Consider the following 26614-nt stretch of genomic DNA (forward strand, 5'->3'; position numbering starts at 1 on the left):
TCCCGTTGAACATAGAAGTGCTCACCGTCGTCGATAAGTGTCCCGCCCTTCGTACAAAATATTTCGTTGATAAATGCTTGTTTTTTTCGTTGAGAACTATATTTGTTTTCGTTGATGTAAGACAAATTTTTCGTTGGAAACTTCGTTTGTTTTCGTTTAACTTAGACAATTTTTTCGTTGATAATATCACGATTTAAATGAAGGGTGTTTCTCAACCAAAGACTTTAACCATGGTTAGATGCATAGCACAGAACATTGTTCGACCAGTCAAAATGAATGGGATGGTTATTACTTAAGTTTTGCTAAATGCTTAAATGGAATATTGAGGGATGTTCGAAACTTACCTATTACAAAGTTGATGGATCATCTGCAGCCTTTATTACAACGATGGTTTCATGAGAGACGATCAATCATTGTTGAAATGAAAGGCGAACTGATTAACTATTATGATAAAGTTTCAGAAGAAAGAAGGGATAGGTATATAACGTAATTTATTTTTCGTTGATAACGTTGAGAATTTTAGTTGATGATCTATTTATTTTGTTGGGAGTTTTGTTATTTTGGTTGACAAACTTTTTTGTTGATAATTATCATTTTCGTTTACTACTTAAGTTTTTTCGTTTATAGTTAGTTTAATAGTATTTTCGTCGACAAATGATTTAGTTTACGTTATAATTTTGTTTACTACTATAATTTTATCGTTGATAATTAAAGTTTTTGTTAAATTGACAGGGTTAGAGTCATGACTGTGGAGCCTATTAGTATAAATATTTTTCTTGTGAAAGACGGTGATGTTGGAGGACAAGTGGATTTGGCCAGCAAGACTTGCTCCTACAGAGTTTTTGATCTTGATCAGATAACTTGCGTCCACGCATTTGCAGCATGTAAAGTTAGGAAATTACCAACAATTTCCTTGTGGTCACCTTATTACCGTACTGATATGTTTCTACTAACATACGCAGAACCAATCAACCCTATTTTGAACACAGACACTAATGTGTTGATTGAGGAAGTGAGAGTTCTGCTACCACCAGCAACCAGAAGAAAAGTGGGAGACCAAGGAAACGTTGAATATCATATTCCGGTGAGCAAATATCAAAAAAAAATACAGTCATTGCAAACAAGATTGTCACAACCATTAAACTTGTAGTGAGCCCATTGTTTTACACCCTAACACGTCAGGACCATGAGAATTATGGTTGATAACTATTATTTGTAACGTTGATTACTGTAATTGTTTACGTTGATAGTTATTTGTTAGGGTCACTAATTTTTCATGGATAACTATTGTATGTAAGGTTTATTATTGTATCTGTTTTCGTTGATAGTTATTTGTGAGGGTCACTAATTTTTCGTTGATAACTATTATTTGTAACGTTGATTACTGTAATTGTTTTCGTTGATAGTTATTTGTTAGGGTCACTAATTTTTCATTTATAACTATTATATGTAAGGTTTATTATTGTAACTGTTTTCGTTGATAGTTATTTCTTAGGGTCCCTAATTTTTCGTTGATAACTATTGTTTGTAACGTTTATTACTATAATTGTTTTCGTTGATAAATATAATATATCATACATAGAAATTAAATAATTAGAGTTATATAAATTAAATACAGTTAAATACAATATCATTTTTCTGATCATCAATATAAATAATCCCTTCATTCTTTTCATCCTCATTTTCTTTTTTTCTTCTTTTTTTTCAACAATCTCCTCTACACTCTTCTTCTCTTCCTTTTTGTACGTATTCTGAGTCGATTTGAGGGCCAAAATTTTCTGCTCAATTGAACTGAGCCTTACGAAAATATCAATTGTATCATCCAACTTTTTAGTTGAAGTGACATCAGGTTCAGCTTCGGGCTTATTCTTGGATTACTTAAATTTCTTTGCCATGTTCACTATGAATTCAACATTCTCATCTATATTAGTAGTATAATTCTGGTCACGCTCTGAATGTGTGGGAACTATTTCAATGACATGTACCTGAAGATGAAAAAAATCATATAAATTAATAAACTATATTGTAAATCATTATCAACCTAATAATACACTTATCAACTAAAATATAATATATTATCAACGTAAATATGGTAATTATCAACGTAAAAATTTACATTAACAACGTAAAAATTTACATTATCAACGTAAACATCTATATTGTCAACGTAAACATTCTCATTAACAACGTAAACATTGTTACTATCAACGAGAAAAAATATATTTACCTCCTCGTCTTTCCATAAATCATTGATTGTCTTGGATTTTGGTGCCTTTGTTGATGACCACTTCAACATTATGGGCAGCATTTTAACATCAAGACCGTTGGGAAAATGTTTAGCAATACTGGGACTAACCTCATAAGCCAACAATTGAAAAGCCCAAGGAAAACTCAAGAGATTGTACCACTTATAATCATTTTTCTTGTCCTTAAATTTCTCAGATCTACCAACAACATAGTCATGACTCTAACCCTGTCAATTTAATAAAAACTTTAATTATCAACGATAAAATTATAGTAGTAAACAAAATTATAACGTAAGCTAAATCATTTGTCGACGAAAATACTATTAAACTAACTATAAACGAAAAAACTTAAGTAGTAAACGAAAATGATAATTATCAACAAAAAAGTTTGTCAACCAAAATAACAAAATAAATTCTCAACGTTATCAACGAAAAATAAATTATATTATATACCTATCCCTTCTTTCTTCTGAAACTTTATCATAATAGTTAATCAGTTCGCCTTTCATTTCAACAATGATTGATCGTCTCTCATGAAACCATCGTTGTAATAAAGACTGCAGATGATCCATCAACTTTGTAATAGGTAAGTTTCGAACATCCCTCAATATTCCATTTAAGCATTTAGCAAAACTTAAGTAATAACCATCTCATTCATTTTGACTGGTCGAACCATGTTCTGTGCTATGCATCTAGCCATGGTTAAAGTCCTTGGTTGAGAAACCCCCTGTTGTCCCACATCGAAAGATGTGGGACTTAAAGTCTTATTTATAAGGCTAAAAGCCCACCCTTAACACTATACAAGGCCTTTTCCTAGGCTTGAGTGGGTTGGGCCTAGCCCACCTGCTTGGGCCTAAGGAGAAACAAAGTCGTGCGGGCCCGATGTATCCACGGGAACCGGACAACCTAAAGCGGACAATATTGTTGGTGTGTATAGGGGTGTGGATTTACAACATGGTATCGGAGCAATTCGTTCTTGTTGGACATGACCTCTACTCCACTTGTTGGGTCTGGCATAACCCAGCCCACAAGTGCGGGGGAGTGTTGTCCCACATCGAAAGATGTGGGACTTAAAGTCTTATTTATAAGGCTAAAAGCCCACCCTTAACACTATACAAGGCCTTTTCGCACGGGCCCGATGTATCCACGGGAACCGGACAACCTAAAGCGGACAATATTGTTGGTGTGTATGAGGGTGTGGATTTACAACATGGTATCGAAGCAATTCGTTCTTGTTGGACATGACCTCTACTCCACTTGTTGGGTCTGGCATAACCCAGCCCACAAGTGCGGGGGAGTGTTGTCCCACATCGAAAGATGTGGGACTTAAAGTCTTATTTATAAGGCTAAAAGCCCACCCTTAACACTATACAAGGCCTTTTCCTAGGCTTGAGTGGGTTGGGCCTAGCCCACCTGCTTGGGCCTAAGGAGAAACAAAGTCGTGCGGGCTCGATGTATCCACGGGAACCGGACAACCTAAAGCGGACAATATCGTTGGTGTGTATAGGGGTGTGGATTTACAACACCCCCTTCATTTAAATCGTGATATTATCAACGAAAAAATTGTCTGAGTTAAACGAAAACAAACGAAGTTTCCAACGAAAAATTTGTCTCACATCAACGAAAACAAATATAGTTCTCAACGAAAAAAATAAGCATTTATCAACGAAATATTTTGTACGAAGGGCGGGACACTTATCGACGACGGTGAGCACTTCTATGTTCAACGGGAACGAAGACGAAGCTTGCATTGCTGACTTTAGGCTTGTTGGCATTGTGAGCGACATCGCTATGACAGCTTACGGAGATTTGACGTCGCGACACTTCAACCTTGAAGATTTGAGTTTGGGCATATGGATTTCACTAGATCTGTGACAAAGTTTGAAGGAAAGAGGTATAGATGGGGTGATTTTACTGGGTTTGAAGAGGAGAGAGAGGTTTCACAGAGAGAGGGAAGTAGTTTTATGAGGGAAAACATTTTTAGGGTCGCAAGTGAGAGGGAAATGCATAAAAAGACGTGAAAGGGTATCTCTGTCTTTTCCTTGACTGAAAGGGTCCAATTTAAGTGTTTTAAAAAGAAAGGTTATATTTGAAAAATGTTTATTAGCAGGGGTCATTTTTCAATAAAACCCTTTTTTTATCAATATTTCCGTGTCTGTTTGTTACTTTGTTCCCTAACGCATTCTCACGTTCTCGGAAACCCCCGTACGATCTCGGGGTTGACGAAGAGCGTATTCCACGAAGAAGCAAAACGACTTTTAGCTTTGTATTTGTATATTGACTGAGATTTCCGTGGAAAATCAGAAGGTTTCTATCGTTCTTTGGATCACTGTTCGCCAATCGGAGATTCTGACAGTGTTGTGAGTTCATTGAATCGTCCGATCATGGCGTCGCAGCAGCATTTGGAGAAGATGCAGCTTCGCCAGAATTTCCGCAATCTCTGGCATACTGATCTGATGGGCACCATTCAGGCTGACACCCCGTGTAATGCACTGCTTTCTGATTCTGTCACATTCTCCGACTCTCTTTCGCCAGAAGTGTTTGTTTGTTTATCTGTTTTTGGCCCTGATTGAGTGTTTCTCGTTTCGTTGTTGTTGCAGATTGCTGCCTTGCCTTCTGGTGGTGAGTACTATCGGATCTGCTTGTTTAATGTCATTTGATTGTAGATCTGGTTATGTTATCGATTATTATTACCTGAATTGTTGCTGTTATGATTGTTCTCATGAGGTTTTTGAGTAACTGTGTTTTTGTTGGGAGGATTAAGGTCTCTTTGGTTGACTTGCTTCTGCCATAGATTTGACTTTTAGGAAATTGTATTGAACTGATGTGGTACCTGAAAACTAGTGAGAAATGTTTTAATGAAACTAAAAACCCTATATATTTATGATTTTTTCCCAATTGTTTTTCTACTCTTGGTTCAAATTGTCCTCCTTTATTTGTACTAACATTATGGTGGGGATTGTTGCATTCTAGATTCACGGATGAGTGAGTTTGGTATGAAGTTTTAACTAATACTTGATTAATTTGAAACTAGTTCATGATTGAAATTTGAAGAGGACAGATTTCTTTCATTGATTCTATATAATGTATTAGGCTGATAGGAAGGTCTGTTTGGTTATGATAAGCTCTATGATAAATGCCTCTTTCTTTTAGTTTGACTGGTGCAAAAGAGTGAATATGCTCAACCCCCTTTTTTTACATGGAGGCCACGAGATTAGATAGTTATTTGTTTTTCTTTTCACTTTAAATTCTATTTTCTGCAAATTTATTAGGTGTGCTTATTTTGTTGTCTAAAATATAAAATTTTAAAATCATGATGTCACTGCCCAAGTTATGTGTATTGATAATCATTTAAATTAAGATTTAAACCTTTTCTCCGGTGGAACAATTGAAATGCATCATCCATGAGGTTGTTAGTAGTCTTTTTTCTTTGTCTGCTTGACCCATGCGTGTAATAGAGAATTATATGAAAATAAAATAATACAACCTGTGCTGGATTTACATCTGTGTACACTCAATATTTTTTGTGTGCACATGCCTGTTGTAGAGGCTCTCATGGTCTGTAAAATTTTAGATAGTGGTCCTTGTGAACATAATCACACATCAGTCATGAGTCATCTAGTACCTAATGATTAAGCCTTTTATTTTTTTGATTTCTAAATTTTCTGTAAAAGATAATACTGAAGTTACTGCAGAGTAGACATGTCTCGGCGCTGACGGTTGCAACATTAAGTTATCCAACTCTAGAAGATGTAATTGAGATTTTCTACGACCCATCTCTATGTCAGACCCCACTGTGTGCATGAAGGATTGCTGTTTATATGTTATCCTTCCTTCTGGACATTTAGTCCTATGACCAGTGTTTCCTAGTCTGTTTTCTAATTTTAATGTGCACTACAATGATATGAAAGCATGCTACAGTTTAGGTGTGGGATAAGGTTTATACTTTATTTATGAGAATTTATTTGTTCATATGCATGTCTTAAACGTGCCTTGAGAGCTCTGAAACATGCTTCAATTATGTACACTCCCTGCATGAGGGAAACATTGTTTAATTTTCTTTTATTGTAAAAGAAATTTATTAAAAGAGGACCAAGGGGTCAAAAGTCAAAACCCTCTACGCATTAGGTTGAAGCTACTTTCAAAGTGTACCTAGCGGATTCTATGTGTAGTGCTTTGCTATGATACCTAGACTCGGGTATGGGTGTTGGGTATGGGTACATATATGAGTGTCAGACTCTTCAATTTGAAAATTGATGGGTACGTGGACACCTTCTAAAAACTAGGATATGGGTACGTGTGTACATCATCTTAATTATGTGTTAGGATTAGGATTAGGATTATTATATAAATATTATTGTTATGTTTCGTTCAATGTAATTTTGTAATGATTTTCTTATTTTTGATATATATTTTTTATCAAATGAAGTTTAGTAATCTAACTTAAATAGTTTTCTTATACAATTAATGGATATATACTAACTGCTAAGTGCTATATATGAAAGAGTTTTGTTACAAATTTTAAAAAAATATGAAAAGTTCGTACATGGGGAGAGTTGAACAATTTATGGCCTTCTTGAATGTTGTGTTCTTGGAACATACCATACTTTGTGGATAAATTTAAAATTTTACATCTGTCTTGCGTTTCTATTTCTCCATATTGTTCTTTTTAAGTACTCGGAAACTTTTTTCACTTAGTTCTCATTCAATTGTTAAATCATGACTTTTTGGCTATCTCGAAATTTATTTAACATGTGCTCGAAAGCTTTCTAATCATGGTTTACCGTTTACATTATCTACTCTGTGCATTGCATCTACTGTGTCTTCCAACCATTGCAGCGGGCCATGTGTATCCTACTTGCTTCGCAAACGAGCTCTTTACAATGACATGTCAAGGTGATTAAACTTATTTGCCATTAACTTTCAATCTAAATTACCAGATATTGATTGTAAACATCTTTTTTTTTTTCTCCCATAGGTATGTATGCTGTGCTGGTTATTTGCCATGTAGCGGCAGGTGTGGTGAAAGTCGGTGCCCTGAATTTTGCCTCGCCACTGAGGTATAGAATTTAATGATCTTTTGTCCTGATTTCTTCGTGTTTGAGTTGTTCTTCATTCACAAGGCTTTTATGCCAAACTACTGAGTATTTATAAGCTTGAAATGGAGTTGGGTATTAGATGAACAAGCATAGTCCCTTTTTTTGCTGGAATCCTTTATTATATTTATTTCAATATTGACTGCATATTTGAACCAGAAACATTTGTCATAGTTTGCTGAAAGATATTGAAAATGTTTTTTTAGGCCCTTTGGCCAATTTCTTTGAAATGAAAGGATTTAAGTTGATAGGATTTTCTCTTATATGGTATCTGTGTGCTTGGATAATGTCCTCGTCAGATAATGAGTTTGAATATGGAAACAAACAAACAGAGATGTTAGTACTTCTTTATCATACTTTTGGTATAGACAGATTTTCTGCGGAGTACAAAATGATGAAAAACTACTTGCTGGTTTTTGAAAGTTGAAAGCTTGTTTGTACTTTTGTACATGATTCTCTCCACTGGGAAGGATGAGTATCGAAATTTGATGTTGTGTTGCATCAATGAACTCCTTCACACAACATATTTGAAATGCTCTGCTTGTTACTGGCTTAACGTCATTAAACTCTGCTTGTTTGTTTGTAAGACTCCTGAATGATGTAGTACCTTTCAGTAATGAAATCTATTTTCAATTCCTCATCCAGGGTAGATATCCATTGTCCGGATGAAAACTGTATGGATGATTTGTTTATGTTGTTTTGTTGCACTAAATAGTTTCTATAGCTTGATTTGCTGGTCGTGGAGAACTTCTGTTCTTGTCATAATACTTCCATTGTGATGTGATTTAACTTCCAGGTTTTCTGCTGCTTTGGAAACTCAGTGGCCTCTACCCGCTTCCTGTTGCAAGATGAATTTAACATTCAGACAACAAAGTGTGACAATTGCATTATTGTAATCTCTCACAACTGTCCCTTTCCCGTGTTAGTTACGTGTACTTTCTTTTCACTCGTTTGCCTTGCCATATTCAGGGTTTCATGTTCTGCCTTCAACAAATTGCTTGCATTTTCTCCATTGTTGCGATGATTGTTGGAAGTGAGGAAATTTCAGAGGCTTCTCAGTTACTGTCTTGTTTGGCAGAGATGGTGTATTGCACGTAAGCATTTCCTTTCGACTTTATCATTTAATATCCTTCAAAAGTGGCTTAAAATTTCAGTTTGATTTTTTTTTCATATATTTATTTCTTTTTGCAGGGTTTGTGCATGTTTGCAGGTATGCACTTGATTCCACAAAAATATATAGATAATGGAATTTGTCATATTGACCCAACTTGGTTATTTTCAGACACAACACAAAATCGAAATGGACAAAAGAGATGGCAAGTTTGGCCCGCAACCAGTGATGGCAGTGCCCCCTCCTCAACAGATGTCACGAATTGATCAGCCATTTCCTCCTTCGGTTGGATATCCACAGCAGCCAGCTTATGGCCAGCCCTACCCTTATCCTCCTCCTCCTCAGGCTCAAGGCTACCCACCTGCAGGTTATCCTCCACCAAACTATCCACCACCTGGTTATTCTAGGTGATTTATAGCATTCTCTGGAAATTGGATTGCTAGCCCATATGATTTTTTAGCTGAGTTTCAAGTGATTTGCGAGATGGGCAATTCGCGTTAATTGCTATATTTGCTGTGTTATACAGTAAAAGAACCGGTGACTTGTATTCCATTAATATCTGTTGGAGAGTTCAGAAACTAAAGTAGTTCTATTGTGCAAATCAAAGAAGCTTGTGTAACTTCTGAATCGTTTTGTTGAATTATCTTGAAATAAGGGTCACCTATGTTCTGTTAGAAACTTGAGTTTGAGACAAACTTGTGCTTATGAGTAGTGATACAAAAAGAAAGCAAAGAAAGTAACAAAAACAAAGCATAGAGAAAACAAGAGAGGAATAACACATGCTTTACATGGTTTGACAATATGTCTAGATCTACGGGAGTGAAGTTGCTAGTTAGGGTTGGGATTGGGTCGGTTTTATGATTTTATTGGCCATTACCAGTCAATCGACCCATTATCAGTCGGTCGATAATTAACTATCAATTGACTCACATAATCAAGTTGATAATATCATTTGACCCATGTATAGAAAGGTTGGTTGATGGTTTTGAAAATACTGTATCGTCGGTTGGCCGATAACTGACTATTTTAAAGAAAATAAAAAAATTATAAATATTAGTATTTAATTATTATTATTGAAATAAAATTGTTAATTTTATTATTGTTATCGACCATTACCGGCCAATTGACCCATTATCGACCAGTCGATAATCAATCATCAATCGACTCAAAAATGTTGGTTGCCAATCGACATTTAACCCATAAAAATCAGGCCGATAATGGTTTTTCCATTTGGTCAAAATTGGTTGGTCGGGTCGATTGCATTATCGGTCGATAATCAACCGACCCGACCCAATCCCAGCCCTAGCTAGTAATATCATTGTCTATGACTTTACCTGAAAACTTTTGAATTCTTAATTAGGATTTTTATTGACATGTTAATTAGATTAGTTAAAGAGGGTGTTTTTGTCATCTAATGTGTTACGTGTTGGAGGTATTTTAATATTATACGACTTGCACCGTATGAAATTCTCATTTTGAATAAAGTTATAATATCTCGGGTTTTTTAAAAACCACCAAAAATTTGATAATTTCATTAAAAGATAATTTTATACTATACAAAGTCTTATCATTTGCTTCAAAAGAAGCTTAATGTTTTAGGTTGGGATGGATGTGAAAATCATTATCAACTCTTGCTGCACATGTATACTCCCTGGTCAAAACTCTCCAATTCAACAAGTCCAACATAAAGCACTAATCACTCTTCATACTTGTCGAACTTTTATTTATTTGAAATTTCTACTTCAATCAATGTTGGTATACATTTCATGCATATGACCTTATTGATATTTGCGAGATAAGTCACAACTATTCTCGCTCGCCTCCATCACCTATTCTTAAATGTGTCCAATTTGTATCGATCATCCTCGGCTAAGGTTGTTAGAATATTAGCCCTTATTTTAATTATTTCTTTACATGCTTTAATACGACATCGTATTACCTCTCATATACGATGTCGTTATGCTTCTTTGTACTTCAATTGTTGTTGGTTGAAAATACACTTTCTTTTTCGTCTTTCAAATTCAGATGACCAATGGGCATCTTCGTGCTTTTATTTGTTTCCTTTCTTCCTCTGTTTGTTCTTTAAGCAAGTTATATACAAGTTTTTACAATCAATGAAAACCTTTTCTTTCTAAAGCTTACATATTTGCTTCCATAGATTACTTCATGGTATCGGAGCCTATCATGGATCCAGAAAATCAAAATCCTTCTGAAAACCCTTATCCCTCTAATGTTGAAAGAGTTCGAACAGAGGCAACCAATTACATGCGAAATCTTCCTCCAAGTGGTTCAAGTGCACCATAAAATCCTTCAAAACCCTTTCACACAATATGTTCTTGAAGGCCTTAACTTCCTTCAAGCTTTTGGTTCGAATCCATTCTTGGGTTCAAACCCAATAGCGCAAAATCCCTTCAGAAATCCTTACTAGCTCACTCATACGGACTTCAGCTTAGACTTGATTTCTCTGACCTTCACAGGGAACAATTTCAATCTATGGAATAGTCAGATCGAAACCACGCTTAAAGTCAGGAACAAAATGGTGTTTGTTGATGGTTCCTTGATGGTGCCAGTCGAGGATCATCCCAATTTTCAAGACTGGGTTCAGTGTGATAGTTTGATAAAGACATGGATCTTGAATTGTTTGTTGCAGGCTATCCTTATCAGTGTATATTCTGTAAAGACAGCAAGGGATCTATGGGTTGAGCTGAGGAACAGGTATTCTACTGAAAATGCTACTAGCGATTTTGAAATAACTCGATCTATTTCAACTATTAAACAGGAAGGGAAGCCTATTAGTGAGTATTATTCCAAAATCAAAACCTTATGGGATGAGCTCTATCAGTATAAGGAGACTTTTAACTATGATTGTGGCAAATGCACTTGTGAAATCTCAAAGAAAGCTCTTGTCCAGCAAAACAAAGCAAAGGTCCTACAATTTCTAATGGGTTTGGATGAATGTTATGAGCATGTCATAAACCAAATTTTGCTCATGGACCCTCTACCTGATGTCAACAAGGTTCGTGCTCAAGTTGGTCAAGTGGAAAGGAAATCTTTAGTCTATCAAACTGGCAAACAGGAGGAAATTCAAAAGCCTATGACAATTGCAATGCAAGCCATTGACAAGCCAATGAATAACAAAAATGCAAGCCATTGATAAGTGTTTTAAGTTGGTTGGTTACCTCACAGATCATGATACACAATCAAAGAAACCAAGGCAAGGTCCAAGCAACTTTCATGATAAAAGGAGTGCAAATCAAGTGAAATCTGGCACTCAGAATTCACAAAACTCCATGACTATCAGGAGACCAATGCCAACACCTATTAGCTTTCATAAGGCAAACATAGGAAACACCACTGCATCAATCAATGGCAATCACACTGCATCAGTCGATACAGTGGGAGGTAATGCTTATTTAAATTTTCACTGGTTGATTGATTATGGTGCTTCTGATCACATAGTTTGCAGATATGATTTCCTTCATACATGTCATAAAATGCATGAATGTTGTGTAACCTTACCTGAGGGAAGAAATCATGAAATTAGTCAGGGTTAATTATATTTTTCGTCACCGAAAGATAGGCGTTGTTCACTTTTAGCATCGAAAGATTTTTTGTTACAAAGTCGTCGCTCATTGATTCAAAATGAGACATTTAAGGGATTCGATCAAAATTGCTACAGTAACAGGCAAGGTCAACGCTGATGTGACATTAAATCAACACATTTGGTTAATAAATGCTTATGTGGCAACAAATATGAAATTTCAGCTAAATTTTGAAAAAGAAAATAAAAAACCTAACATTAAAAAAAATTTCTCTACAAGAGAAGTCGGTGAAGATGACAACACCATCTGCTGTAACAATGAGAAAGAAAGACCTAGAGACCTTCATAGTGCATACCAATCAACCATTATAGTTCTCTTAGTGCATACCAGCCAATCATTGTAATCCCAAGGAACCACCTTTCTCTTTGACATATACAAGATTGCAATCGAGAAATCATGTTCTCTGTCGCTCCCAACCCCTAATCCTTCCCTTGCGATTCTCCTATTGTCATTCTTCTTTGCCATCTTTTTCAAACTGGACGGACTTAGACTCGGACTCGTACACTCCCTCTTCTTCTTAGTTCTTAGATCAATTCCCAATGATTTCACCGGAATCGTGCCTCTCGACTACAAATGGGTACAACAAGCATGAAGCTACCACTCTATGTATCATATCGGAGAAACTTGTGCCCCTCATACCAAACTCGTAGTTATTGCCTTGCCCAGTGGTAATACCCCTCCCTTTTTGCTTGGCTTTCTTCCTTGACCATGATTGTAGACCTAAATTGTTCATTCGAAACTCACACTGGAATTCAGGAATAGTTGTAGCCACAAATTGATTGACAACGACGAGAGGCCTCCGTTGTTGGAAAGAAGATTAGGGTTTAGAGAGAAGAAAGGTAGTAGAGAAGGTTTTTTATTTTTTTATGGCAGATCAATTTTTTTTCTAGAAAATCTACTTGGAAATTTCAAGTCACATATGTTTGTTGCCACATAAGAATATGCTGATCAAATTTGTTGACTAAATGCCACATCAACTGCATTCTTGCCGACACTGTTCAAAATCTACCCAGGTGAGTGTTTTGTCTCATGTTGAATAAATGGGTGATGACTTTGTAACAAAAAATCTTTGGGTGTTAAAAGTGAATGACCCCTATCTTTTGGTGACGAAAAGTATAATTAATCCAAATTAGTCATGTAGGAAATGTTAGATTAAGGGATGGATTACTCTTGAAAGGAGTACTATGTGTTCTAGAGTTCAATTTTCATCTGATTTCTGCAAATAAGATAGCTAGAGATAAGAAGTGTGCATTAGTATTTACCGAGAATTATTGTGAAATGCAGGATTTAACCACCTTGAGGAAGAGTGGGATGGGAATAATGTCTAATGGTCTATACTTCCTGCTTGATGACTTGAAACTAGGAAGAGAGATTTTTGGGAGGATAAACTCTATTTTGAAGAATGATCTATGGCATAGAAGACTAGGACACCCATCAACAAGAGTCACAGAGATGCTAGGAAGTAATTTTGTTCAAATTTGTGAGTGTGATGTTCGTATACTTTACAAGATGAAGAGAAACTCTTTCCCCCTTAGTGAAACAAAAAGTGTAGACATTTTTGATATTGTTCATGTATACATATGGGGGCCAAATGATGCAATCTCTATTGATGGATATAAATATTTCTCGACTTTGGTTGACGATTTTTCAAGAGCTGTTTGGATTTTTCTAATGAAAGCTAAGTCAAAAAACAGAGACAATTTATGACTTTTAATAATTACATTAAGAATCACTTTCAGAAGAAAATTAAGGTAATAAGATCTGATAATGGGTTGGAATTCAATATGCCTAAATATTATAGCTAGGAATGTATTGTACACATCAAAGGACTTGTCCATATACACCTCAACAAAATGGTGTAGTTGAAAGAAAGCACCAACACATTTTAAATGTGGGAAGAGCTATTAGATTACAAGCAAACCTACCAAAAAAATATTGGAGTTACTACATTTTAATTGCCACATTCTTGATTAACATATTGCCATCAAGGACACTAGATAAGAAAAGCCCCTATTGCATATTGTACAAGAAAGAACCAGATTATGAATCTTTGAGAGTTTTTGGATGTTTATTTTATGCTAAAATTCTTAGGAATCAAGGATCAAAGTTTGATCCCAAAGCTAAGGCTTATGTTTTTCTAGGATATCCAAACAATGTTAAAGGGTACAGGTTATTGGATTTGGATTCAGAAGAAATATGGATATCAACGGATGTAGAATTTTTGGAAGATCAATATCCTTTTAAGAACCAAAACATAAAATCTTCCTCAATGACTGAAGTTATGGAACAACCTCAGCCTAGCAAACCTATCATCTCTTCTAAGAGAAACACAAGAACTGTAAATTATTTACAGGATTATGACTGTAACATGGCTAAAATCTCAATTCTTTATTCACATGATCATAAACATTTTCTGGCTACTATTATGTCTCATCATGAGCCTAAGAACTATATGGAACATCTAAATCAACTCATTGGTGTGATGCTATGAACAATGAAATTTCAGCTTTAAATGTAAATAATACTTGGTCCATATTAACTCTTCCTAAAGGAAGAAAACCTATTGGATTGAAATGGGTATACAAGATTAAGTACAATCCTGATGGTACCATTGAAAGGTACAAGGCAAGGCTTGTGGCTTAAGGCTAAAGCCAGGTTCTTGGTTTTGACTACCAAGAAACATTTGCCTCTATTGTTAAAATGACAACAGTTAGAATCTTCTTTGCCTTAGCAGCTGCAAATAAATGGACCATTCAACACCTTGATGTTCATAAAATCTCCCACTGATCTTCACTTTAAAGATGCTCATAGAGTGTTGAGATACTTGAACGGAACTGCAGACAAGGATCTTATATTTCCCAGAGAACAAATTCATGAAATCCAAGCATTTTGTGATGCAAATTGGGCATCATGTCCTGACACAAGACGATCAATTATAGGCCTCAATGTCATGCTAGGCAAGGCTTTGATATCTTGAAAATCAAAGAAGCAACAAACAGTCTCCAAATCAATGCTCTCATGAATGAATTACAAATTCCTCTGAAGAAATCAATTGCATTGTTTTGTAACAGTAGAGTTGCCATTCACATTGCAAATAATTCAGTCTTCCAAGAGCGTACAAAGCATATTGAAATCAACTGACATTTCATCAGAGAAAAGGTGGAGAAGAAATTAATTGAACTCATGCACATTCAAACCAATAACCAACCTGCTGACATCTTCACCAAGCCTTTAACAGTTGCATAAATTTATCATTCTGTCTAAGCTCAACCTGGTTGAAACCCATGCAGAGTTTGAGAGGTGGTGTTAGAATTTTAGCCATTTTTTAATTGTTTCTTTACATGCTTCAGCACGACATTGTGTTACCTCTCATATACGATGTCGTTCTACTCCTTTGTACTTCAACTATTATTGGTTGACAAGACACTTTCTTTTTCTTCTTTCAAATTCAGATGACCAACGATTATCTTCCTGCTTGTATTTATTTGGATTAATTATACTTTTCATCACCGAAATATAGGGGTCATTCACTTTTAGCACCGAAATATAGGGGTTGTTCACTTTTAGTCAAAAATGCTTAAGTGCCTGCCACATATGCAAATCAAAATAAAATTAAAATAAAACTGAAAGCCATCTAAGCTGGACTCTGAAATTAAAAAGAAAGAGAGAATTAATAGTCAAAGTGCCAAAGCCCTAACCAACAGTACCTCGAAGATTTGGATGCGCAGCTTCGTCACGAGTCCAAGCTCTGGTGACCGAGCTCTTTCTCCAAGTTGTTGATGTGCGAGTGTCGTGGCAACCATTGCTTCCTTCATTTGGCGACCAAAGCTCTGGATGCCAGCACATTTCGACCTCCCAGAGTTGATCACGAGACAAAATGACGCTGATCTTCAGCTTCCGACATCGACTACAAGAGATGCTCGACCTCCAGCACGCCGAAGCCTTCCTTCCACGCCTCCGTCGACTACTTCGTCACTGTCAGTACGAAGAGTCGAAGACCTCTCTTGCGAAATCCAATCTCAGGTGATTCTCATCTTCATCATCACCTTTTTGTTTCTTTTTAGATCTTGCAACATTTAGTTAAAGATTTTTGGGATTGTATAGGGTGTTCCATCATTTATGCTCTTGAATTTCAATTTCGATTCATTTTTCCTTTTATTCAATTTCTTCACAAGTTGTGTATCTGTATCAGTATGTAGTATTTCATGACAAAGAGAAAAGGGGTACATTGGGGATTTTGGAGACTTACATGGCAATATATATAAGTATTTATTATTATTATTTTCGTCACATAAGCTTTATTCACTAAAATTTAATGGCTTAATGCCACGTCAGCAAGATTCCTACCCGTTATTGTAGCTAATCTGACCGAGTCCCTGAAAAGTCTCATTTTGAATCAGTGGGTGATGACTTTGTAATAAAAAATCTTTGGGTACTAAAAGTGAACGACTCATAATTTAAGTACAAGAGAACGGTGGTATTTATTGTAAATAATCAAACATCCCTAAGTATCCATAATTACTTTTTCTTTTCTTAACCGAAACTTCAAAACATTTTATCTCTCAAAATATATGTTAAATTTCGCAAAAAATTTACATATTTGGAATCAACATATTAAACAATTTCCAACAAAACTCATTGTCGATATTTTTTGCCTGATTGTATTTTATTACACTATCTGAAATAATAAAAACACGAGCATTTATTACATTATTCGGCCTCTTATTACATTATTTCACACTCTTATTACATTATTTTCTCAATGAACCAGACTACTTTCGCAATATTTTATAGGAGCGTCCAAATTGTCTGTGGCAAGCTAAACTCGTCGGAATCGAGCTCAGGGTAGTGAGACAAGTCGAAATATGCTCTCAGTATCGCTGGAAAACAAAAATTCAACAAAGTCCAAGTCGGGAATTTTTTGGCGGATTCAACAGTTCTGCACAGACCTTTATTACATTATTTCAACATCTTATTACGTTGTTTCAGTTTTTATTACACTGTTGCAGACTCATATTATTTTCATATATATCTAGTTTGCAGGATTATGGATACTTATCGATAAATAGTTGTATGGAAGTTTAACATTTTCGATAAGAGAATACCAAAATCGTGTGGTATATATGCATGACCATGTCCCTATCACATTAAAAGGTATTTTTTAGGCTTAAGTATCATTAAGTGAGACGATCCAATATATCCACGGGAATCAATAAATTCAAAGTGGACAATATCTCTTATGTGAGTAACGCTAGGATTTTTCAACAAATTCCTCACAAAGTAAAGGCACAAAGGACTGTAGTCAAAGGTGGAACAAGCTTTAAGCACTATAAATTCTAGGTGGTGGGTGTTGTGCTAATTATATACATATAATTACACACCCTTTACATTGTATTTCATGGTTCTTTGAGTAAATTGAGGATCGATATTACCTAAGAATTGTATATTTGCACGTTGTAGGTGCATAGGAGCATATCGGACGAAAAGGAGTCAAATCGGATCAAAGATTGAAGAAAGGAGAAAATAATAGCAGAGGCAAATCCCGATCGATCGGAATTGGATCCGATCGATCGGGCCATGTAAAGTTCAAATATTCCAGATTGTATTTTCGATCGATCGGAGTTATTATTCACAACACAGTAAATTTTGCGAAAAAACTCCGAATTCAAGTGGGTTCGAACCAAAACGACCCCAACTTGTATAAGAAACAACATAGGAGTTTAGGGAGGTATAAACAGGTAGTTTTTAGGGTTTTAGACTTTCTCACACATTCACACACATTCTACCACCATTGGAGAGCTTGGAGCCACCATTGAAGCTTGGAGAAGAAGAGGGTCTACAAGGGGGTTTTCTCTCTCCTTTTCTATCCTAGTTTCTATGGTTGATTTCCTTTGTTTAATGATGTATTTTGTTCCCATGAGTGGCTAGATTTCTTTTCTAGGGTCTTAATGTAATCAAATCTTGAAAACTTGGTTTCCTTATTTCTTGATTTCTCTCTCTTATTGATTGTCTATGGGTGTGCTTAATGCTTTTGGATGTTTGATCACCATCTAAATGCTTTGTTGCCTAGATTGAGACCGGAAGAAGATATCTAGGGTTTGTCTTAAGCCATAGATGACAGAGATAGGAATATAGGTGCATACACCATAGGAATATAGGTTTGTGACTTATGCAATCGCTAAATGATTTTCATAGTTCTTAATGGGTTTTTGATATTTTAATCACATTGTTAGGAATAAAATGGATTTATATTGAAAATACATTTGATGTATCTAGGAATAGAACATTGAATAGGTTGGGAAATCGATTGTCATTATTGAGAGATGAATTAGGGATTAAGGGACCAAGGGAATTGAATTGGATAGGTGAGGTGAAGTTAAGTACCCTAGTGCTTTCCATCTTCGATTACATACTTGTGTTTTATTTGTCTTTGTTCTTTTTAATTAGTTTAGTTAAAATCAAAACCAACCATTTATCCTTTTTACCCAATTTGCATAATTGTTGCTTGTTTGACATTGATTTCTATTGCCAACACATCCCTAGTGGAAACGATAATTTACTCATCTCTTTATTACTTGTTCGATTTGTGTGCTTGCAATTACATCTACATCAAGTTTTTTGGCTCCAAGCTCTCCAATGGTGGTAGAATGTGTGTGAATGTGTGAAAGAGTCTAAAACCCTAAAAACTACCTATTTATACCTCCCTAAACTCCTATGTCATTTCTCATACAAGTTGGGGTCGTTTTGGTTCGGACCCACTTGAATTCGGAGTTTTTTCGTGAAATTTACTGTGCTGTAAATAGTAACTCTAATCGATCGGAAAACATTTCTGATCGATTGGAAATACAATCTGGAATATTTGAACTTTACATGGCCCGAACGATCAGGATTTGCCTCTGCTATTATTTTCTCCTTTCTTCAATCTTTGATTCGATTTGACTCCTTTTCGTCCGATATGCTCCTATGCACCTGCAATGTGCAAATATACAATTCTTAGGTAATATCGATCCTCAATTTACTCAAAGAACCATGAAAGCGTGTAATTATATGTATATAATTAGCACAACAATGGGGTCTCATACAAGAAAGAAAAGTAGATAACTAACCAAATGCGTAATTAGGTGGGAACTTAAAAACAAACAATAAATTTAAAAAAAGAAAAGAAAAGATTATTTGGTATTTGAAATGCACTCTAATGATTAAGAAACCGTGTCTCTAATTGAATATATATTGAATCTCTTGTGTACTCCTCACTTTCAACCTTCCTCTGGATTGGACAGGTGATTAAGGGTATGCAAATCATGCTCTTTCAATAGAGTTTGAACATCCCTGACACCAAACTCGTAAGTCGATTTTTCATGTGTTTATCTGACACGTGTGGTTTGTAGATTTATTACGCGTGTACTACAACTTTAGTCAGGACACACGTAAAGGATCGTGACTGTGGGTGAGCCCTAATCACTTCTATCAAAGCCGGCCATATTTGGGAATGGGACACGATACAATGCATATTTGTGGCACAACCAAACCCGGCTCTACATGGTCCATGCACTTGTTTCTATAATTGTCCACCATAGCAAGTAAGAATATATAAAAGGACAATGCTAGAAACTCCTAAAATTTAACTCTTAAAAGTCCTCAAAATCTATGTGACATTAAAATAGTCATTGATTAAAAACACGTATGTATGACCCACTTCACATTCAACACTCCACATGAAATAGAAGCTAATACAGCATTATCCTATATAAAATAGTCATTGAAGGTCAATTTTTTTGGTTTCAAGCATTATCCTATATAAAAAGTATAAAGACACTTCTTCATATGGAATAGAAGCTGCCACGATAAAATTAATTAGAAGAAGATGCCCACAAAGTATTTTTTTTTTAGAAGGTACTCACAAAAAACAAACTCTCAAGTCCTAATACAGAATTACGGGGGAACCAATACCTAAACCAAAACGATATATGTCCATAATTTTGATATCCATAATGATAGGAATAGTATTCTAAATACCATTAGTTTATGTAATATTCAAACTTGATTTATTTATTTGAATAAAATATATTTAGCATTTAAAATGAGAAAAGACATATTAGCATCAGTGTCTTTTATTCGATATGGTATATGAATTGGTGTGTAGATATGGTATATGAATTGGTGTGTAGAGTCTAAGCTTGCACACAGAATATCAATTTATAAGTTCTTATCGAATATAAGTAAGCAATCACAACTAAGACGGAATTGGACAAACAGTCGGATTGGTTGTGGTATAGTATTTCAGTATACCTATCTTGGTTACGAAGAGCGGTAAAGCTTGAACTTACTATACCAGTACACTTGGAGTGTATTGATCAGGACTACATGTGAGTCAATTTTCTCAGTCTGACAATATTGAAAATTGTACACTCACACAGAGGTTCTAGAATTGTTCGTATTCTTAATTTATTAAAGATTATTAGTACATGTGCATTTAACGTATGAGACTTTGATTTACTATAGGGTGAGGTCTTTTTGTACAGGCCAACAAACACCAAGTGAGTTGGTCACCACATTAAATGTACGATGGAAAATAATATGTTAATAAAATTCACGTCCAATTATGGATTAATGATACCCTCTTGAGAATGCTTATAGGATTTGAGATTGTGTCAAAAACCCTGCAGGTGGATTTTAATTAATCCGACACATTCAAATAAGTTAAGCGGTAAACTCAAGGAAATATTTAAAGATGTCAGTTAAATATTATATGTCAGTGGCATATTTAATTGACGGGTATCTGTAACTTAACGTGAGGAATTTTATGAACCAGTATAACGAAAGGCTCAGATTTAATTTGAGATAAAACGGGGAGTGCAATTATAATATTTTAGTGGAATATATTATAATTTATGAATTATAATTATGTCCATGGGTTTGGGCTGATAATTAAATTCGTAGGAAGCCCATGTTTTATTTTTCCTGGTTGGTCCCCACTGTAGCCCAGAAGCCCAATACTAGAAGATACAAAAAAAACCAAAATGGACCGAAATTAAGAGAGGGAGAGGCTTAGGGGCCGGCCCACCTAGGGAGAAAATCCTAAAGGTGGCCGACCCTATAAATACACACATAGTGTGTGTTTTGTTAGAAAAAGTTTTGAGATACCAGTTTGTCTCTTTACTCTCTAATCGTTTCCACTAGTTTTGGTTTGTGTTCTTCAAGTTTTTGGAGAAAAGAGACCACCCTCTCAATCCAAGTTTGGGAATTGGTGCATACGGTGGAAGATCCGCAGGTTTGAGCTTAGTATCAAACTCGCGGACTCCATCCTTCGTTCCTGATTATTAGATATCAAATCAGAGAGATCTCAAGGTATATAATCTACTTACAATTAATTGATATATGGTTTATGCTATGGTGATTAGTATTTGATAAGAAATTTTTGAAACTTGTCTAACTATCGTTTATGTCTATGAGGTCTTTATATGCTTTCGCGAGTTGCATGTTTCCAACACATACGTGTCCATAATCTAGGTGACATGAGGAGAAGTGTGGGGACCATTTAGTATTATGGACACCAAAATTATGGACATATAGTGCTTTCGATACCTAAAATGATAGCAAAAAACCCGGATGAGAATAAGATTATCTTCACATCCATGTGTGACAAACAATTTTGTTAGTCCATATAGTCCATGCCTTACTGTCGCGTTTGACAATTATAAGATTCATACATTTGATCGTAAACGACGACGTCCAATGTCCTTGAATAAACTACACAGTACCCCATGACTACACAATCCCCTAACATTGTTAATAATGGTGTTGGTGTGGTGGTAATGTGTATGATAGTCATGCTCTCCCACTAGAGTTCAATACTCCTTCGAAGCATAAGCTCAAAAATGGGTTTTTAATGAATTTGTCTTACATGCGTAGTTTGATGGGTAGTGACTATGGGTCCCATCATTAAAAAACCCACAATATTATCACATTATTATATTTCACTTTAAAAATAAAGGGTACATAGTAATATCAAATTCGTGCACCCAATGCTTTATGAATTCTCTCATAAAAACCTAAAGTAAGGATTTATAATTTTACCATTAATTTGAAATACGTGAGACCCAAAACAGCGGATCTCACTTATCCACATCCTAAAAAATGTAAGACCTAAAATAGTGGGGCTCACTTATCATTTTACTTATCTACAACAACCACAGTGGTTTCTATTTGTTGAGGCATGGGTTCCAAAAAGTGATATTCTAATGGGCCATTAAAAAATTTACATGCTCCAATAATGACAATATGTTGGCCTCATTTTGTTGTGGTATGGATGTGGGCATGGCAATGTCATGCCCATATGTTTGCTCTCATGTGGGCCCCATAGCTCGCGCGGACACACATTTTATACTAAAATTAATACTGGGTGGTCCCACCTCTACTACATAAAAATCAAGCCAGCAAATTTATACTATTGTATCAATATATTTTGTTGGTTTAGACGCATCAGCAAAACACATATCTCAATACATTTTACTAGCCCCAACAAGAAATATCATTGCAAGCAAGGGTGTTGCTAGGTAAGGACCAGGGTGGGCACGTTTCCCACCTCATTTTTTTAAATATATATATATTGATATAGGGACAAAATCATTAAAATGAAAAGTGCCCCCTCAGAATCATAGAGAGACGAAAGTGTCCTCTCAAATCTCAATCTCAAAGAGACGAAATCGTCAAAAGACTCAAAACGCAAAGCCGAAACACGGAAGCTACGAGCCGTTCCCTAGTTCGTGTATTCTCCCTCCTCACTGCTATAGCCCACGTTCCTAAATCTCCTCACCTAACAATCATAGGTAATAGTATTTTACATCCACAATTTTTTTAGACCTATGGCCCTTATCAAGCCCTCTGATCTAGTGATCTTCAATCCCCTTTGCAAAATTGCAGAGTTGGGGCTTTGGTCACTTTGAGATCATTAAGGGATTGCTTTGTTGCAGATTTTATGATTTTTCAGATTGTGGTACTCTACACAAATTTGAGGTATGATTCAAACTTTGTAAAGACTAAAGTTAAGGCTCATGGATTAGTGTTGAATTGTTGATTGTTGAATATTAGAATATTCATTTGAGATTAGTGATTACTTATTTTCCTTTGTTAATCAGGAGTTTTACATATTTTTGTAACAGATATGTTGAGATATTTTAACAAAAGAGAGTCATCACCCCCAAAAGGAGACCATACCAACAAAACAAATATATAGTGAAGTTAATGTCAATGAACTTGAAGCTAGATATGCAACTTCAAGAGTTGAATGATTGTTTTAGTTCAACAACTACCGAGTTAATTGGGTGTGCAACATGTTTAAGTCCCTTGGATTCTTTTTCAGTTTTTGATAAGCAAAAACTCATTCGACTTGATAAAAAGATATCACGGTTCTTGAAGATCAAGTTGATGGATATATTTTTCATATGCGTTTTAGCAGTCAATTTTCAGAATTAAAAAGACTTGGTGATTTAGCTGAAAAAATGGTTGAGACAGGAAGAAGGTGTGTATATATTAGTTTATTTGTTGAAATTGATATTACTTCTACCAGTTGCCACAGCTACCACTGGAAGGGTCTTTTCTGCTATGAAAATTGTGAAAAGTTGCTTGCGCAATCACATGGGAGATCAATTTTGGAATGATTGTTTACTTGTCTACATATTGAAAGGAATGCATTTAATGATATTAGCAATGAGACTATTATTCAACATTTCCAAAAAATGAAAAATCGTCGTGATCGATTGTAACACAATTATTGTATTAATTTGGTGTGTTGATTGTAATATATTTATTGTATTAGTTTGGTGAATATGAAAACTCGTAAAGAATAATTATGATAATTAAAGATGTGTTGTTTTATTACTTAAAACTATTATTAATGATTATATTCGGATCATATAAATAACTTCAAAAAAAAATTCAGAGGCACTGCCCTCAAACCCCGCTATATTAATTGTGGCTCTGCTAGACTAAAATCATGGCTACGGCATTGATTTGCAAGTGCTTAGTTTAGGAGTGAAAATTCATGCTCAATGCGTACCCAAAATGGCTAGTATGGATCCCACCATTAAATATTACATGGTAATATGAAATTCATGAACCCAAAACCAAAACACACACCATCCATGGCCACTCAATTTGCTTCATGCAACCACTCTACACCAAAAACATTAGAACCCACAAATTAGAGACAATTGAATATGAGACTCAAATTTGACAATTTATTATACCCAAAAAAATGGGGAGAAGAAGCGGAAAAAAAAAAAAAAAAAAAAAAACTGTACAAAAAATTGGTCTTATTCTAGCAACTCAATTTTCATTCTTTTCTTTTTTCCTTACCGATGATTCTTGTATATTTACACACAACCCCCCATCCAAACCCCAAAAAAAGGAGAAAAAAAATTGTTTCTATTTTTCTATCATTTAAATCTAATAACTAATATCCTGATACAAACCAGGAATTTGCGAATAGTCCCCAAAAGTTTCAGAAATTCCAGAAGTACCCCAGAGCCTCTCATTGAAAGCGTCCTGCAGATGATCCGGTACAAAGGGTGTACGGCAGAGCGGACAAGTCTTCTGATCGTATCCCATCCAACGGTCCAGGCAGCTCCGATGGAACATATGCCGGCAATTCGTCAACGGTCTGATCTCATCTTCGCTTTCGAATTCGTACAAACAGACGGCGCAGCTGTCGGGCGGATCCACCAGGTCCGAGAACTTGACGATAGGCAGGATCTCGCATATAAAAAGCGCGGACATCGACGGGGAGACCGGGATTCGGGTGGGTTGCTGGTCGGGCCAATCGAAATCGGGCTCCGAGAAATCGGGGAGACCCAGATAGCGAAAAAGGGTGTTAATGAGTTTTCTGATGAAACCCAGCAAGGAAAGCGTGTGAATGAGTGCTTTCGGGAGTAAAAGCTCTGTATAACCAACAGGGAAACCCATTATCTGTGTTTGCGATGTGTGTCTAGAGAGAGAAAGTGGCAGAGAAGTGGTGCCTCAGAGACAGAGAGAGAGAGATGGGGGTCGAGAAAGGAGGGAGGGTGTTAGATATAAGGAAAATTTTCAGGGTGAAATGGGTTTTTATGAAATTTTCTTTTCTTTTTTAGTGGGTTCCTTCCGACTGCTTCTTGCTATTTAAGGGTGTTCTGGAAGGTTTGGAATGGTCAGAGAGTCACAAGTGAAATCTATTTACAAGGCTAAAGAGTCAATTGATAATGTCGTGGTAGATTGTAAAACTTGGGATAGGGGGCTAGAATTATTTCAGTAATTTCATCATATCTACACCATTCAATGCAACAATGCATTGATTTGACAACACTACACCCAATACATTCAATGGTGTAGATCTGGTGAAATTGCTGGAATGATTCCAATAAATCCTTTTCCGTAAAACTTACATGTTGGTTATTCTTTTGGCATCTGTCATATTCTCGGTCTGCAGGACCCAACAAACTCCAAAGTCTTGTCATCCATCTAAATTGGATTCACCGCATTAGCATCTCACAATTTATTTATTTATTTTCATGAAGAATTATATAGATGTCAAATAGCAGTAGATTTTGATACAAAAGGAGATGAGCAATGGTGGGACTATTCCCGTAAGATGTAAGATGATTGTGGTTGCAGAATCAAAGTTTAAGGATGTTAAGTCATCCTCTAGGCGGTTGCTATCCTGAGGAGTAGAGACCATCTCACAATCCACTCGATTGGTCTTGGACAATATATCTTGAAGGAATGGATGAAGGGTAAGTGAAGGAGCCTCTTGATCTATGGAGAACCTTGATAGGGTCTTTTGTTAATGAAAAGATGGAGACTTTTGAACCAAAATTTGAAGAAAGAAACAAGTAAACTCTATTTGTTAGGATGAAATATCCCACATCGGTTATAAACCAGGCAAAGTGCTTGTATATAGGAGCAAGCTCTCTCTCCCCTTAATAGGCCTTTTAGGGGAGGCCCAAGGGGGCCCAGAAATATTTACATGGTATCGGAGCAGGTGTGCGCTCGTCCTCGAAATAAAGTCCACTCGTTGGGCCTTGGGCATAGATACCCAGTCCACGAGTGCGGGGGAGTGTTAGGATGAAATATCCCACATCGGTTATAAATCAGGCAAAGTGCCTGTATATAGGAGCAAACCCTCTCTCCCCTTAATAGGCCTTTTAGGGGGAGGCCAAGGGGGCCCAGAAATATTTACACTATTTGAAGAAAGAAATATTACTTGATTTGTTTTGGAGCGTAAATGAGCAAACAAATGGGATCTATTTGGGCAAGTGTTATTCTTGGCTTGGGTAGACATTTCGACTAACACCTTTATTTATTACTCTTTTGTTAAATTTTAATTAGGACGGTAGAAAAGTATGAAAAATACAAATATTAGATATTTGAGGGAAAAACTAACAAGAGGTGACTCGATTGAAAATGAGATAACGTCCCGTCCTGCAAATTGATATGTTTGGTGAACGAGTCAAGAAAGTGTTAAATTTTAATTAGGACGGTAGAAAAGTATGAAAAATACAAATATTAGATATTTGAGGGAAAAAC

The 26614-nt window shown here is 35.8% G+C and overlaps 3 protein-coding genes across 3 annotated transcripts; 2 read left to right on the forward strand and 1 right to left on the reverse strand.

Moving 5' to 3' along the window:
• The first annotated feature begins 4394 nt into the window (after positions 1-4394).
• On the forward strand, positions 4395-9131 carry LOC119987025. The gene is made up of 8 exons (XM_038831730.1): positions 4395-4730; positions 4847-4868; positions 7086-7142; positions 7225-7306; positions 8139-8234; positions 8312-8436; positions 8534-8552; positions 8625-9131. The coding sequence occupies exons 1-8, from the start codon at positions 4631-4633 to the stop codon at positions 8862-8864; spliced, it is 741 nt and encodes a 246-aa protein (XP_038687658.1). The 5' UTR covers positions 4395-4630; the 3' UTR covers positions 8865-9131.
• A 1858-nt stretch (positions 9132-10989) lies between these two features.
• LOC119986880 lies at positions 10990-11607 on the forward strand. Its single transcript, XM_038831571.1, has one exon. It carries the CDS (start codon positions 10990-10992, stop codon positions 11605-11607), a length of 618 nt encoding a protein of 205 aa, XP_038687499.1.
• A 12592-nt stretch (positions 11608-24199) lies between these two features.
• Positions 24200-25139, reverse strand: LOC119987026 (E3 ubiquitin-protein ligase RHA1B-like). Its single transcript, XM_038831731.1, has one exon. The coding sequence runs from the start codon at positions 25016-25018 to the stop codon at positions 24503-24505; it is 516 nt and encodes a 171-aa protein (XP_038687659.1). The 5' UTR covers positions 25019-25139; the 3' UTR covers positions 24200-24502.
• Between the last annotated feature and the right edge of the window lie 1475 nt (positions 25140-26614).

Source organism: Tripterygium wilfordii, chromosome 20, assembly GCF_013401445.1.
Source record: "Tripterygium wilfordii isolate XIE 37 chromosome 20, ASM1340144v1, whole genome shotgun sequence".
Classification (NCBI taxonomy): domain Eukaryota; kingdom Viridiplantae; phylum Streptophyta; class Magnoliopsida; order Celastrales; family Celastraceae; genus Tripterygium; species Tripterygium wilfordii.